Genomic DNA, 13,912 nt, shown 5'->3' on the forward strand with positions numbered 1-13,912 from the left:
TGCATTTTGAACTTTTGATTTATAGTCCAGTAAGCAGAATATGTGCACAAATCATGCATATGATTTTTGTTCATTTTATGTGAACAGAATAGTTAAGCTGTAATTTATGTAAAATATGTTAATAAAGTTTTGTACTGTTGTTTGTTATTTTGTGTGAACTGTCAGTTTTCATGTTTGAGGAGCTCTTATGTCACAAGATTCGTGATTCAAAACTTTTGCTACAGCAAGCTACAGTATTATATTGCAGAGCTGATATAATTTTTTACCTTTCTAAAACATTGTCGAATGCAAAGCAAAACATATCCAAGATTACCACTTGTAAGTGATATTTTCTGTGGTCACACTAACAAGAAGATGCAAATTAGTTCCTCGGGTGTGAATGCCGCTACATTAAAGTAGTCCTCTGCATATGCATTTACCGAGTAGTTCAAATAGGATATTTTAAGACAAAGTATCTGGTTTATATTTGCAGACCATATTGGTGGGGTGGGTACAGGATGATTGCGGATGAAGTGATGACGGTACGGTTTGCGCATGTAGACACGATGTTTCACACCCATACCTCGTGTGATCTGTAGTGCAGTTTTTGTCCGTTGGCGCATAGCGTTCTTAAAGGTTTCCAGCTTTTGCGATGTGTAATTTTCTTCCATAACTGTCATTGCATGTTGCTCCAGTCCACCTCTAACAAAAACTAGATATTTCCCGATGAAACCGGACTTGCGGGAGATTACAGATCACTATTGACACGATTGACAATATTGACAATTTGCACATCTTGCTTGAGGGATGTTTTCCTACATCTGACCTACAGTTATTTCTTAATTTCTTTGGACGTGTTATGCTTTTTTGTGTCAGTTCAGATGGCAGTTTTCTGAGGATTGCTCAAGATATTGACACCGACTTTAACCTGTAGTAAAACCTCCGGTTAGCATGTATGATGTCCTTGGTCGCAACTACAAAGCTGAACTGGAGTGTTGCAAAAAAGGGGTCATGGACAGTTGGATAATATGAAAATTAACTTTGCTCGATTAACCCGATTTAAATGAGCTGACGGTGTGAGAATTGCGCAATAGAAGCAGTTTACAGCAAGACAGTATGAAATAAATCAGCCCGTGCAGTGTCTGTCGCGCACCAATCCCATCACCTGCGACAACATCTCACTGTTGTGAGATGATTCGCTGCTTATTACCGTGATGTGTACGAGGTACGAGAAACACACTCAGCATAAAAAAGAAAAACGCATTATTGCAGTTTCCTTTTGTTTTTATAATCACGGGGTTAGCGGTGATGGCACCTGTTGTCGAACTCCCTGATGAATGTTGTTCGTGGGCATGTGTTTGAGGCCGCTGTGGTACGGTGCGTGTGTGTGCTGTGGAAGGTGCTTCCACTCTGCTGTGTGCTCTCTGGGACCAGCTTCAACTGATGCCCGCATGCAAACGACCTCGGCTTTAGTGGCAGTCAACACTCCCACCCTCAGGACACAGCAGGACAAACAGCCAGGATGTGCTACTGCTGACGATTTGGCTTTGCAACATTGTGCAGATAAACTTAAATACACAAATAAATAAACAAGGTTAACATGACCTATTAACGCGTGGTCATAAGGTCACACTTGGAACTAGCATATACGTCAATTACGCACACTACAAGCATCTATTATGACATGCTGAATATAAAAATGTTTTGCATCGATTATCTGTTGGCTGTGAACTCTGAAATACACGAAATGCTTTTCATCACGGCATGTCTCCATTATCACGTTCTTCTTTTGCATACCCTTTAAATGTAATAATAGCTGTAATTCCAAGACCCGATCGAGGATATCCTTTAAACGTGTTTCCAAGTTCCAACTCCTCGGCACAGACAGTCGGCAAGTTCCCCTCACAAAGCCGCTCTGCGAGGATTAAAAAAAAAAAAAATGAGTCGTTTCCTATATTTGTGGCAATTCTGGTTAGGTACATGTAGCTAGGTTGTAGTTTAGTTACTTGGAAAAGGAAAAAATCATTAAGCAGCTACCTAACTGTCGTTTAGATAGACATAACTTGTACCACTGAACTGAGATCAGCGACTGGCAACTCTGCTGTCTCAGATTTTTAACGTCATCTTTATGCTGCGTTCGTCTGACTTTAAACCTTCACGTTGCTGTTGTGGTGGATGTTTTTTAGTTCACTTTAGCTAGATAGACATCTGAAACGTCATGGCCAATGGTTATAAAGAAGTGCTTTTCACACGTGGAACTGGGCAGGTAGCAGACTAACTAATTAATGTGGAATTCAAATAATAAAATACGGTTTTGGATTTACACTTTTATGTGTGGATGCTAGTTAGCTAGCTGGCTTGGTTGTTGTCTAGCTTGAAAACTAACGTTATCAGATAAAGTTTAAAAGAGATCGACAGCGAAAGATAATGGTGTGGCAAACTAACAAGTTTGCTTTTTATATTATGGATTGTTGCTAGCTAATTTGCATGCTAACACCTGCTAGATAACCAGTTATCTACCTAGGATTTGCTAGTTAGCCGGACTAGTGCAGCTAGCTACATGATCTTAGCGTGGTCGTAACTTGCTTTCTTGCTCGCGGTATTATTAACAATCAGCTTTTCGGTTTTTCTGCAGTGGTGATCACGCGGTGTATAATTTAAAAAAGAATTGATAGCTGTCTCACAGCAATTTCACTCTTCTAAGAACACAAAACGCATGTGTATGATGAACTATCGATTCATTTTTCAGAGTGATGATTCTGATATCTGGGACGACACTGCTTTGATAAAGGCGTATGATAAGGCAGTAATTTCCTTCAAGGTAATCTCCACGCTTTGTTTGTTTATGAATGGGTATTAACATGAACAATGATGGATAGAAATATGTCGGCAAAAATCTGACAAAGATGTAGTATGTCGCATGTAGTATGTGCTCTGTGTAGGCTGATATTCTTTTCGACTAAACCTTGCCCTTCTTCAGAATGCCTTGAAGGGTGAGGGTAATGCAGAACTGTCTCAAGAGGACAAACCTGGAAAGAAGCAGTCAAACAGTAAAAAGAAGAGACATAAAATGAAGACCAATGTCCACCCAGAAAAAGAGGTACAGTCGTGTGCTTTCACATTAGGTTAGCTAAGCTTCAGTAACATCACATGGCGACCGTATGCTCACATGTGTGAGTCTTTGCAGAGAAATGCTTTCAAGGTGCGAAATGTGTTCTTCTGCAGTGGAAAGTTGGGGACTCGTGCTGTGCTGTTTGGTCTGAAGACGGCCAGGTCTACCCAGCCAGCATCGTCTCCATAGACCAGGAGAAGGGCACCTGTGTCGTAGTGTACACAGACTATGGCAACAAGGAGGAGCAGGAACTGGCTGACCTGGTGCCTGAGTATTCTGAAGCAGAGAGCGGGATGCAGAGCACAGCACAGGTGAAGGGTAGATGTTTAGTTGTGGGATCAGGAGGTACCCCAGTGGTTGAGTATTTTATTTGTTTGTGGGTCAGGTTGCACAAGTTAACTTGGATGGTGGAGTGTTCATACCCACTGGTCAGGGAGTGTTGTTAGCTTGCTCTGACGCTCTTGCTCATTGAACTTGAGCAGATACACTTCTGTTCTTTGGTACTGGAAGTAACTCTGGGTAAGGGTTTCTGCTAAATGCATGTAATGTAATGTAATGGTTCAGGTGTCTTATAACACTGGTCTTAGGATCCATGAATAATTCAGAGGGGTCCTCTGAAACAGAATGAACTTAATTATGAAAATAAGAAAATCTTTCACTGCTGTCACCCTTTTAATAAGACCTGGTTGTACAGCATTTAATGTTTGTCTGATTTTTTTTTTTTTTTTTTTGTGTAATGGCATTATTATAATAATTACGGGTTACAGGCCTGAGCTAATTCATTGAGCATTTAGAACAAGACCAGCAGAATAAAGCAGGACAGAATTCACATACGCAAGCCTTTGTGCTATGGTGCTTAGAGAGAATAGCTTGCAGGAAGGTATGGTAACACTGCACAGCATGTTTTATCAGTTGTTTAGTTGTAATTACCTGTTTAAGTGTATTGACTTAAGGAGGAGGTATTGAAGGGTGAAGGCTTTTGAATGAATAAACGATAGCATCTCTGAAAGGCAGAAAATGTTAGCCGGTATATGACAGGTAGGCCTCCATGTCTTGTTTGCAGGTAAAGGAGGCTGCATATTCGACTGATGAAAGCAATGGGCCCTCCACCCCACTCCCGCCCAGACAGCAGCTCCGATCCAAACCCAGACGATCTCCAGGGCCACCTGCATGGGTCCCTGGGTTCCCCCTTCCCCCGCCTCCCGGGCCGGGCTTTGGGATGGTGAGCACAGCCTGCCTCTGTGGACCTCTCACTGCATTACTCACAAAAGAAGGGACGAGAAGGATTACGTCATCATAAATTAAATTGTAGAGAGAAAATTCACCATGGGCCAAGTTGCTGTCTTACTGTTCTTTGCTGGACTGCAGTGGTTTACAACACAGATGTTGGGCATGTATGTGAACTTTGCTGAAAGTCATTCTCTGTGTTCAGGCAGAACAAAGACCAGGACCAGCATTCCCTCCCTGGGCTCCCATGATGCCCCCTGGCTGTCCTCCGGTGAGAATGTAACCACCTATGGTGGACAGAAGCAGTTAAACAGATTTCAGCACCATCTATGTGCCTACGATCCTCAGTCCCTCTTAGTACCTGTTCAGATGTGTCATATCTGGTTGTGATGATGTTTCTGAATGTTAAACAACAAAAAATGCTTTCTACCCATAATGTTTAGAGAGTATGAATGCTTTGTGAAACATCTTGTAGATAGGATGGTGTCAGTGCTGGCTGGGTTCTGGGTTAAGTCTGGGTTCCAGCATTGCCCGGCGATGCTAAGATGGATTTCTCACACTACAGATGATCCCTCCACCACCTCCTTTCAGCCCGGAGAGTCTGGAGGATGACGAAGCATTGGGCAGCATGCTGATCGCCTGGTACATGAGCGGCTACCACACCGGCTATTACCATGTACGTACCACAGGGCTAAAGCTGTTGCACTCCTTACTAGGTACTGCAAGAGGTACTAAAGTACCAGCTGCCAGTATGTCTTTTCAGGTGACTGCATCCATGAAGGAGGCTTTGCATAAGCACTTAATGTCAAAAATTTTACAGTACTCATTTTCAATTTTGTGTATTATAAGGTGCAAATTGATATCAGGGTGATATTCCTCAAATTGAATAATCGTTATCCAGTTTATTTTCATTTAATCTTTGCCCTCTAAATAACAGGGTCTGAAACAAGCTCGCAAGGACGCAGCATCCAAAAAGAGTTCTCACCATTAGAAGAGTCCCTGGAGACTTCTCTTTGCAAGTAAGTTGCTATGAGTGCTGATGAAAGTGTTGAGCAGGAGAGAGGAGAAGAGAAGTGACTCCTGTTTGCTATCCGTGTGTTGTCTGTTTGCCTTCAGCTCATCCTGATATCCTCTCTGTTTTACAGGTGTTCATCTCTCCCGGGGAGAGCCTTGATTACGGGAAATGTGTGAATGAGCATTTTTCTAAAGTGATTTCCTTTTTCATAGAAACTCAGATTTGTATTTGTTGTAAATATAAAAGTAAAATGAACATGGTGTGCTGTGTTTTGTTTGTATCGATGTCCTGTTTCTATCCATTTTTAGGAAATCAATCAAAATGAAAATGCATTTGCCAGTTTCCTCTGCCCTTGCAGTAAACGGAAACACATCCTGCAGTACCAAAGTGTCTCCCAATAGGTGGCAGTCTTGTGGTATTTTTAGTCAGAGTATCTTATTTACAAGCTGAGACTGAAATCTCCACAGGAGGCAAAGGTAAAAGGCAATTAACAACGCAGTGTCTTGGACAGGGCATCCACTAGTGTCTCACAATGTCAAAGTGTACCCCTGTGTTTTGATGGTATAACAGTGTCACCTGTCATCCTCCAGTATGGGTTCATCAACCATTGCAGTTGTGTACCATATTCCTCAAAAGAAAGCACTGCTTTGCTCCTGAAGCTAGAAGAAAAGTAATACCAACTAAAAAATTGATTGAAATATGTTTTCCTTATCCCTTAAGAGTCTATCTACCACCAGCTTATATTATAAAGGTTGATACTTGATTTAACATTTCTCAAATCCAGTACTTTCCACTCACAGTATTTGAACTTGAGGTAGACTGGAATCTGTAAGGAAAATGTGTGAAGTCTCTCTGCCATCTGTGTTGTTTTTAGCACTGCCAGTTAGTGCCACTAAATGATGCTTGTGTGATCAGTATGTCCTCTGGAATGGGATAATAGTGCTGTAATCGATACAGCAGCCTTAAGTGCTGTGTGCATGACAGGCTTTATCTGTAGTTAATTGCAGGTGCTCTGCTGCCAGACTGTTAAGAGGGTTGGGATCTGGTTACGTGAGAGGTGCTTACACACATTCCTCACAGCTGCCCAATAAACAAGGAGGTGGTCTCAACTTTTTGGGGGAATTTTCATGGTTCATGGTTTTCTGGAATCATTTGTCTAAGCCATGGTTTCAGGTGGAGTCTAGCATGGCAGAGGGGGAGTCCACAGCTAACAGTAGCTATATGAGCATCTGCTGTGTAACCACAGCTAACAGTTGCTATATGAGCATCTGCTATAAAGCCACAGCTAACAGTGGCTGTATGAGCATCTGCTATAAAGCCACAGCTAACAGAGGCTGTATGAGCATCTGCTATCTAACCACAGCTAACAGTGGCTGTATGAACATCTGTTATAAAGCCACAGCTAACTGGCTGTGTGAACATGGCTATAAAGCCACAGGCTGCCTGAGATTCACAGCAAACCTCCTCCTTTGAAATTGGTCAGTCTTAATTATGTCTTGTACTGTATGGTAGTTATTCTGTGTTTCCCAGGATGGTATATTAAACAGTCAAATGTTGCTTTCTCCCTCCAAGCACAGTGTAATAATAAAGGTATTCTGTGTAAATATAATTCAAAGCAAAGGTATCTGTATTAATTCACACTTTCTGGCATTTAATAACATTTAATAATATCAATTAATTTTTCACACATGATTCCTTGGCTGCCCTTCATGATAATTGGTGAGAAATTACTTCCTTTTTCTTGGTAGTTAACAAGCATTCAGGTACTGATCTAAGCAAGTGATTTGTGTTGTGAAATATTTAAATGAACATCTGGTCCTAAAACTCAAACCCCCTATGCCAACTCCAATCCCAAAACCATAACCCCTAACCCTAACTCTAAGGCTCTCTAACACTGCACATGAGTGTGTACATGTGTTTGGCCTGGTGAAATAGCGGGGACTGTGCATGTACCTGTGCAGACACCTGGTGTTTCCCAGGGGCTACGTTCCATCACATTACTGAGATCTTGGAAAAAACTGAGCCCCAACATTGCAACTCAAAAGGTAATTCTTTCTTTGGGCCTCAACAATGGTTTACATCCACAGCAACATTAAATAACAATAAAGCAGTTACAACAACTGTTACAGGTCCGTAAGTCAATATTTCCTAATGCGCAGGTATATGTACCCATCAGACACTTTTCTGACAAATTGCCTCTCTAAAACCAGCGACATTTGAGGGGTCTTAATAAATATATTAATACACATTGTTGGGAATTTGTGGATACAGACACACTTGCACTATTACACCAAAACAGTCTCCAGCCAAAATGCACATTCAGGGGCCTGATCAAGTCTCAACTACTCAGGTTCCACAGGATCTGCAGCCAACAATCAGACTTTGAGGAGGCTACTAAAACCGTCTTCAGAGCCCTAAAACCAAGGGGGTATTCCAGGTCCTTCCTCAGAGGGATCAGGAAGACCTTTTTGGACAGAAAACAACAGGACAAAAGGAAAATCATCCCAATGATCACCACATATTCGCCATTCAGCCAGATGGCCAACAACAGGATCAAAAACAACATTGCAGAGATATTGGGAAGGACAGACATGCTCCAAGAGCACAAAATCATCTCTGCATACAAAAAAATCCAAAAACCTGAGGAACCACTTGATATGAAGCAAACTCCTGGAAATCAACATGGCACCCACACAAGGCCCGATATTTTACAAACAACTCACAACGATCAAGAATGACATCACAGACACAACATACCTCATCAAACAAAGACTCACAGCAAACACAAACAACTGCATAAATGTCATAAGGTGTAAGAAAGGACACGCATGAGGACACAAAGGACCAAAATTCTTCCCACTTAAGGGCTGCAGAAAATTGAATGGCCAGTGCAGCCTTTTCTTTCCCAAGCAGCCCTCAGAGGGGGAAACTTGGGAAAGAAACAATTATTCCCTCACCTAATCCTAATCCTAACCTCAACCCTAAAACAACTCTAAACCTAACATTAACGGTAAAACTACCCTAACCCAAACCTAACACCTAAACCTAACCCTGAAACAACCCTAACCGTAAACCTAACCCTAAAACAACCCTAAACTTAAACCTCACCCTGAAACAACCCTAACCTTAAAACAACCCTAACCCTAACCGTAAAACTACCCTAACCCTAATCCTAACCCTAACCCTAAAATAACGCTAACCTTAACCATGACCCTAACCCTAAAACAAACCTAACCCTAACCCTAAACCCCAACCCTAACTTTTCTATCTCTGATCCTTTGTTTAACTTTCTGTCTAACTCTCTGTCTAACTCTCTAAGCCTCTTACTGTCTGTCTATCTCTCTAACTCACTGTCTCTCTAACTCTCTAACTCACTAGCTGTCTGTCTAACTCTCTAAATCTCTAACTGTATAACTGTCTATCTCTCTAACTCTCTAACTGTATAACTGTCTAACTCACTACCTGTCCAGCTCTCAACTTACACAGCAGAGCTAAATATAAGTCTGTACTACAAAATTGTCCCTGATTTCCAAAAAACTTTATCCGTTCCATCCCTTCCCTCAGGCAGTACCAAACTGAGAAACTTTGCTGTGAGAATCCATTAGTTCTGCATTACACTGAAAGAGGAATGGGGTATTGTCTGCTGTTGGAAACCATGCTATTATTTCCAGCTGTTTTGAGAGCCATTTGTATTGCACTCATAAACAGATTATCTATAAATAGAAACAAATAGTCTATTCATAGCTCCATCCATTTCAGGCTGATTCTGCTCCCATTGCGTGTCAGTGATCATTACTGTGTTATGCCTGTGCTGTCTCCATAGTCTTAATTGCCATTTGATTAATGTGCTGTTAGTTTGAAAAGTTCAAAGGCATACATTTCTGTTTGCATTCTCTGTTTCTGCCGCTCCATGGTGCCCTGGTATAAAACTGTCTCTCCCAATCCCCGGGTAAGTTGGTAAAGAATCGTTTTCACTCACTCTTTTGTCTGAAACGTTTGTTTTTGTCCTGCATATTTAATTGCTGCTGAATCACTGCTGTAAGACAGAAGGGCTTGTTCCCTCAGAGCTGAGTGCTCCCGTCCCACAAACAGAAGGCAGATATGGGTAGAAGGAGCCCTTTGTTGGTGTGGAATTGCTGACCTCGTCCCTAGAAGGCTCTCTGGGCCCAGGTCGGTCATATGAGCCGGTGGGAGAGGCCAAAGGATCTTGTAGATTTGCCTGAGGTGGCAACGCTTTCACGCAGCAAAGCTTTCACGCCCCTGTGGAGCCTCGGGGTCCGGGCAGCAGCATGCTCCGGCTGAAGGAAAGCTTGGGAAAGTCTTCCCCTTGCAGTGACCTGATCTCCCTGCTGAGGAATACTGAAGCAGAGAGGTCCTGTTCACGCGTGACTGCAGGGGAATGTGCATCTGGAAGCGTCTAAGCTCGATCTGTGAGCACTGCTTCTGGACCTACATGTACCATCAAAACACACTCAGACTGCAAATTAGTTCAATCGTTTAAAATAACACACTTTTGCACACAGCCTGTTAAGAGAGGGAACTGCTGCACTAGTGCAGCCGAGGCTGTTATAGCCTTGGGTTTATACAGCTGTTGGTCTCTACACAAATCTTAACTGTAGATCTGTGTGTACTGCAGGATCACAGACATGCTGCTCTGTAGTCATGGAAGTCTATCCTATTAGCAACATCGTGTTTATACAACAAAACATCATGCGGGAGTTCAAAGCAGAGAAATATGTGTGTCTAAAAAACTGAAAGGAAATTAAGACCGTAAATAACTTTTACAACCTCATCTCACAACAAAACTGCTCGACTTACAGCGCTCTCTCTGTTCATCATGCCAGCTCTAAAATTAGCACCGAGGTAGTGTTAGCCGCATGCTGTGCTGTTCTAGGGCATGTACTGTAATCAGCACAAAGCTTGTATAGTCAGATGGGGTGTGAAATGAAACAGTGTGACTGTGCTGTGAAATCAGGGTTACTGAGTGGAGAGAGATGTGTTGGATTCAGAACCATCTCCTGATCAATACAATTTACTGAAACTGGACCTGACACACCCACACACTGTTAAGGTCATACAGGGAAATCTTACTGCTACCCCAGGGCTGTTTCTCCACTTCAACCCAGCAGCCACCTCTGACAGGCAAAAGTGGAGGCCAGTCTGGTTTTCTGGTATCTATCAAGGATGACAGCCACTGAAGAAGGCAGCAAGGATGCTGTGTTTGGGGCATTCCCATGGAGCTCTGCTGCTGCCATAGCTGTGGTCAAAGAGTGGAGATTAGCCAAATAGTAAGCAACCGAACAACCGAGTATGATTGCTTACTGTTTTAACCACTTCAAGGCTCAACAGTTAAGAATCATTTTTCACCATGGTTTCCCTCAGAAAAAAGTATCTGATATGAACATAGTAAGTTACCCCTGTGTCTGTGGTATTCATTGTTGAATACATACCAAAGAAAATGCCCGAGATGACAATGGTCTGAGTTATACAGGTAGGTTAGATCTTTTAAAGGGGAAGGTTCATTCATGAAAGATGAAACATGCAAACATGGGCCATGGTCCTGCCTCAAAATACCATAAACAACCCCAAGGACTGCAGTATTCACATTCCTGGGGTTGGGATCAGAGTGCCACTAATTGCAGGTTTGATGTTTGCCCCCTGGTTACCTCTGCTCAAACAGATACATCAGGGTGACGGAAGCCTGATGTGGTCTGCAGACCCGAGCGCTGTCTCTCGTTGTTAGTTCATAGCAGGCTATTTAATGAAAAATGCCAATGGCATGTTGTCTGACTGTCAGTGGCCTGACTTTAGTGACACTTTACAGTATTTTGAGTTGGAATCGATGTTGAGTTGACAACCAACATGTACTGCGTAACTTAACGTTAGGAAATAAACGCCTGTGCATATCATGGAAGTTTGTTGCACTTTTCACATACCAGCGCGATGTCGTGGACTGATGTGTGACTTATGCAGGCGATAGAGACCGTAGCAGCAGCGCGTACACTCAGCGCGGTGCTTGTGGAGTGTCGCACATTGCACCGATAGGGGTCTCACTGAGGGTATGAGAAAGTTGCGGCGCTGGTGCTAAGTGGCTTTTCTGGGAGTGAGAGCACACTTGGGAATTCGATCAGACTAGTGGGGATGCGTGAGTGGGAAGGGCTACGTTGCATGTTGCCGCAGTGATTTTCTACAGTTGCCTTATATGTTTAATGGAAAACTATTTTGTTTGTTTCAAAGACATAGGTGGCGAATTCAGTAACTATCATTTGGATAAGTAGATAGATGGTTTGCTGGTTAGCAACATAACATATTCTCTGCTCATGCTAACTCGTAGAAAGATTTGTCGCTGAAACTCTTCTCCTGCGAGTAATCGCAAATAGAATATTAAAAGTACGTGTTAGCCTCTACAGACTACATAAAAATTCCAAAGATGTTTTGCCGAAATCAGACTACGAGAGCAACAGTCGCACGGGGTTCTGCTCTTGAAATGGAGATACGGCGGGGGAAGTTCAGAATGAGTGTTTTCTTGGATACGCTACAGGTAGGAATTGCTTTCCATTTGCTAACAAGGAAACGCTATCTTTGTATCATACACCTGATAGCTAGTTAGTGCTCTCTGCACCAGTGCACCCAGGGCATGGACAGGGACAGACGAGGGGTACTGTTCTGCTCCTGTCACTTTTCAAGACAAATGGGGACTCACTCGACCAGCTTGCAAATGTGAAACCCCTGCATGTTACGGTTTTCAGACAGTAGCCGTGGTAATTTGAATTCAGGTAATGCTGTCTTAACTCGGTCGCATGTTTTCATGCTCTGTCAACAATCCCTTCTGCCAACCTTGAAGACCGAAGAAGATAGAGACCTGTTAGTTTTTCTACCCCAAAAAGCTGTATCGGGTGTTTTAGGGTGTTGTATTCCTGACATATCTCGAGACAGCTAATGTAGCTTGGTAGTTTTAAGAGAGTGTGTGCAGGGAGATTTCGCAAAATTGAACTCCCATAGAAAAATAATCTATTTTTGATTGAACCTAATTCGAGATGCTTAATTATATGAAAGCCGTGACACACAAATGCATTCTTTATTGTTGTTGTTGCATTGATTGACAATGTCACATTATGTAATTCCGGGATAATAGCTCGCGGTCATTACTGGAATGATAGACAGCAAAACTAGTTGCTCGTAAACATCTTGGTCAGTCGAAAAGGTTTTTTCATTGGGGTATGATCCAGGACTTTATAGTCTAGTATTTATCTGAAAGTATATGAGTGTGTACCATAAGAATTTACATTCCAAAAATCTAGAAGTTACTCTTCAATGGTTCTACTGAAATTGCCCTGCCTTTTAAGCAATCCTTTCAATTGGATAAACATTATTTGATGGCAGCGCTAATCCCCTAGTGGTGGTACATTTTCCAAATAACATGAAAATCCGTGGTGTGTTGTCTTCCCATGCTTAGCTGGTTGGAAAGCTGTGTCACCGCAGTGGGTGTGGGATGCATTTGGAGCCTGTGATTATTGTTGAGGTAGGATGTTATTAAGCCGTATACTGTATGCTAATGCTTTCTCCATCAGGCAGACCAGTTACAAGGATTGGGGCTCACTCGGGGGTGAGTCCTACAACAATCCCTGTTAACTCTCCCTCGCTCTGTTCCTCCATTCCTGGAAAATGCTTTCATAAAAACATGATCAACAGACAACTGGCAGAAAACTGTGGAGGGCTGTTCTCTCAGAGAAGTGGAATAGAGACTGCTGCTTGTCCTCAACCTTCTTTCTTAAATGTTCCAGCATCTCATTTGTAATGTATTGATGAGATGCCAGCAACAACTTAATTTAGTGACTTTTATTCATGTTACCTCTTTGCCACAAGAACTCTCCATGAATGAGCGTTTCCCACAATGCATCATATCATCACCACAGAAAACAATAAACAATAAAACACTGAAATAAAACACTGAAAACTAATACATGTGAGTTTGTCTGTTAATACACCAATTTTTTAAAAAATCATAATAATACTAATAATGTTTGGGGATACATTATTATATTAATAATGTATCCCCAAAGTACTGCCACTTCACTTCAAAGAAATACAGCTGGCACATTGTAATTAAGCTCTGCGCCCTTCCCCTGTCCTTAAGGTACAATGGACAGAAATATGTGAATGTGTCCCTTAAGTAGGCCTGAAATAGTAGTAATAACTGTACTGATGCTGCTTCAGTCACAGAGAGCAAAAAGAGGTATCAAGTCCTCCTTACCTGTTTCTCGTTCCAAAGATCAGCAGTAAATCATGGAAAATCAACAAAATAATTGAACAATTTTAATATTTCAAAAATGAAGAACTGCCAAGACGAGACAGAAGTGTTTTGGCCTGTTGTGACTCGTGTCTGAAAACATCACTTGCTCATTTCTGTTTATCAGAGCACCAGCCCTTTCCGGTTTCAGCTCCCAGTTTTGTCAGGCTTTCATTGGAAGAGCTGTGTAGTGTGGGATAATAATGAAGGAAAATGTCTCTAGTATGAGCTGTCAGTGCTTCCATCTGGCATAAGAATGGTGTCTCAGTCCCTCATGTAGGATTAAGCT

General features: G+C 42.2%; 2 protein-coding genes across 4 annotated transcripts in view; both read left to right on the plus strand.

Annotated features, from left to right (window-relative positions):
- Positions 1 to 2,118: 2,118 nt before the first annotated feature.
- On the plus strand, positions 2,119 to 5,499 carry LOC118778224 (survival motor neuron protein 1-like). Its single transcript, XM_036529646.1, has 9 exons — positions 2,119 to 2,245; positions 2,729 to 2,800; positions 2,960 to 3,079; positions 3,205 to 3,402; positions 4,155 to 4,313; positions 4,524 to 4,589; positions 4,884 to 4,994; positions 5,256 to 5,337; positions 5,464 to 5,499. Exons 1-8 carry the CDS (start codon positions 2,198 to 2,200, stop codon positions 5,307 to 5,309), a joined length of 828 nt encoding a protein of 275 aa, XP_036385539.1. The 5' UTR covers positions 2,119 to 2,197; the 3' UTR covers positions 5,310 to 5,337; positions 5,464 to 5,499.
- A 6,100-nt stretch (positions 5,500 to 11,599) lies between these two features.
- LOC118778501 (rhotekin-like) overlaps positions 11,600 to 13,912 on the plus strand; it is a 69,640-nt gene continuing 67,327 nt past the window's right edge. For all 3 annotated transcript variants that reach the window (XM_036530043.1, XM_036530044.1, XM_036530047.1), the window contains exon 1: positions 11,600 to 11,874. In XM_036530043.1, coding sequence (XP_036385936.1) covers positions 11,764 to 11,874 — 111 coding nt within the window. In that variant the 5' untranslated portion in view covers positions 11,600 to 11,763. The remainder of the gene's footprint in view (positions 11,875 to 13,912) is intronic.

Source organism: Megalops cyprinoides, chromosome 5 (genome assembly GCF_013368585.1).
Source record: "Megalops cyprinoides isolate fMegCyp1 chromosome 5, fMegCyp1.pri, whole genome shotgun sequence".
Lineage (NCBI taxonomy): Eukaryota > Metazoa > Chordata > Actinopteri > Elopiformes > Megalopidae > Megalops > Megalops cyprinoides.

Excerpts from the sequence above, each read along its gene's own strand:
- LOC118778224 (XM_036529646.1), top strand. The coding sequence starts at position 2,198 with ATGGCCAATGGTTATAAAGAAGTGCTTTTCACACGTGGAACTGGGCAG. Across the intron at positions 3,403-4,154 it reads GGATGCAGAGCACAGCACAG|GTAAAGGAGGCTGCATATTC; the intron begins GTGAAGGGTAGA and ends TCTTGTTTGCAG. Across the intron at positions 4,314-4,523 it reads CCGGGCCGGGCTTTGGGATG|GCAGAACAAAGACCAGGACC; the intron begins GTGAGCACAGCC and ends CTCTGTGTTCAG.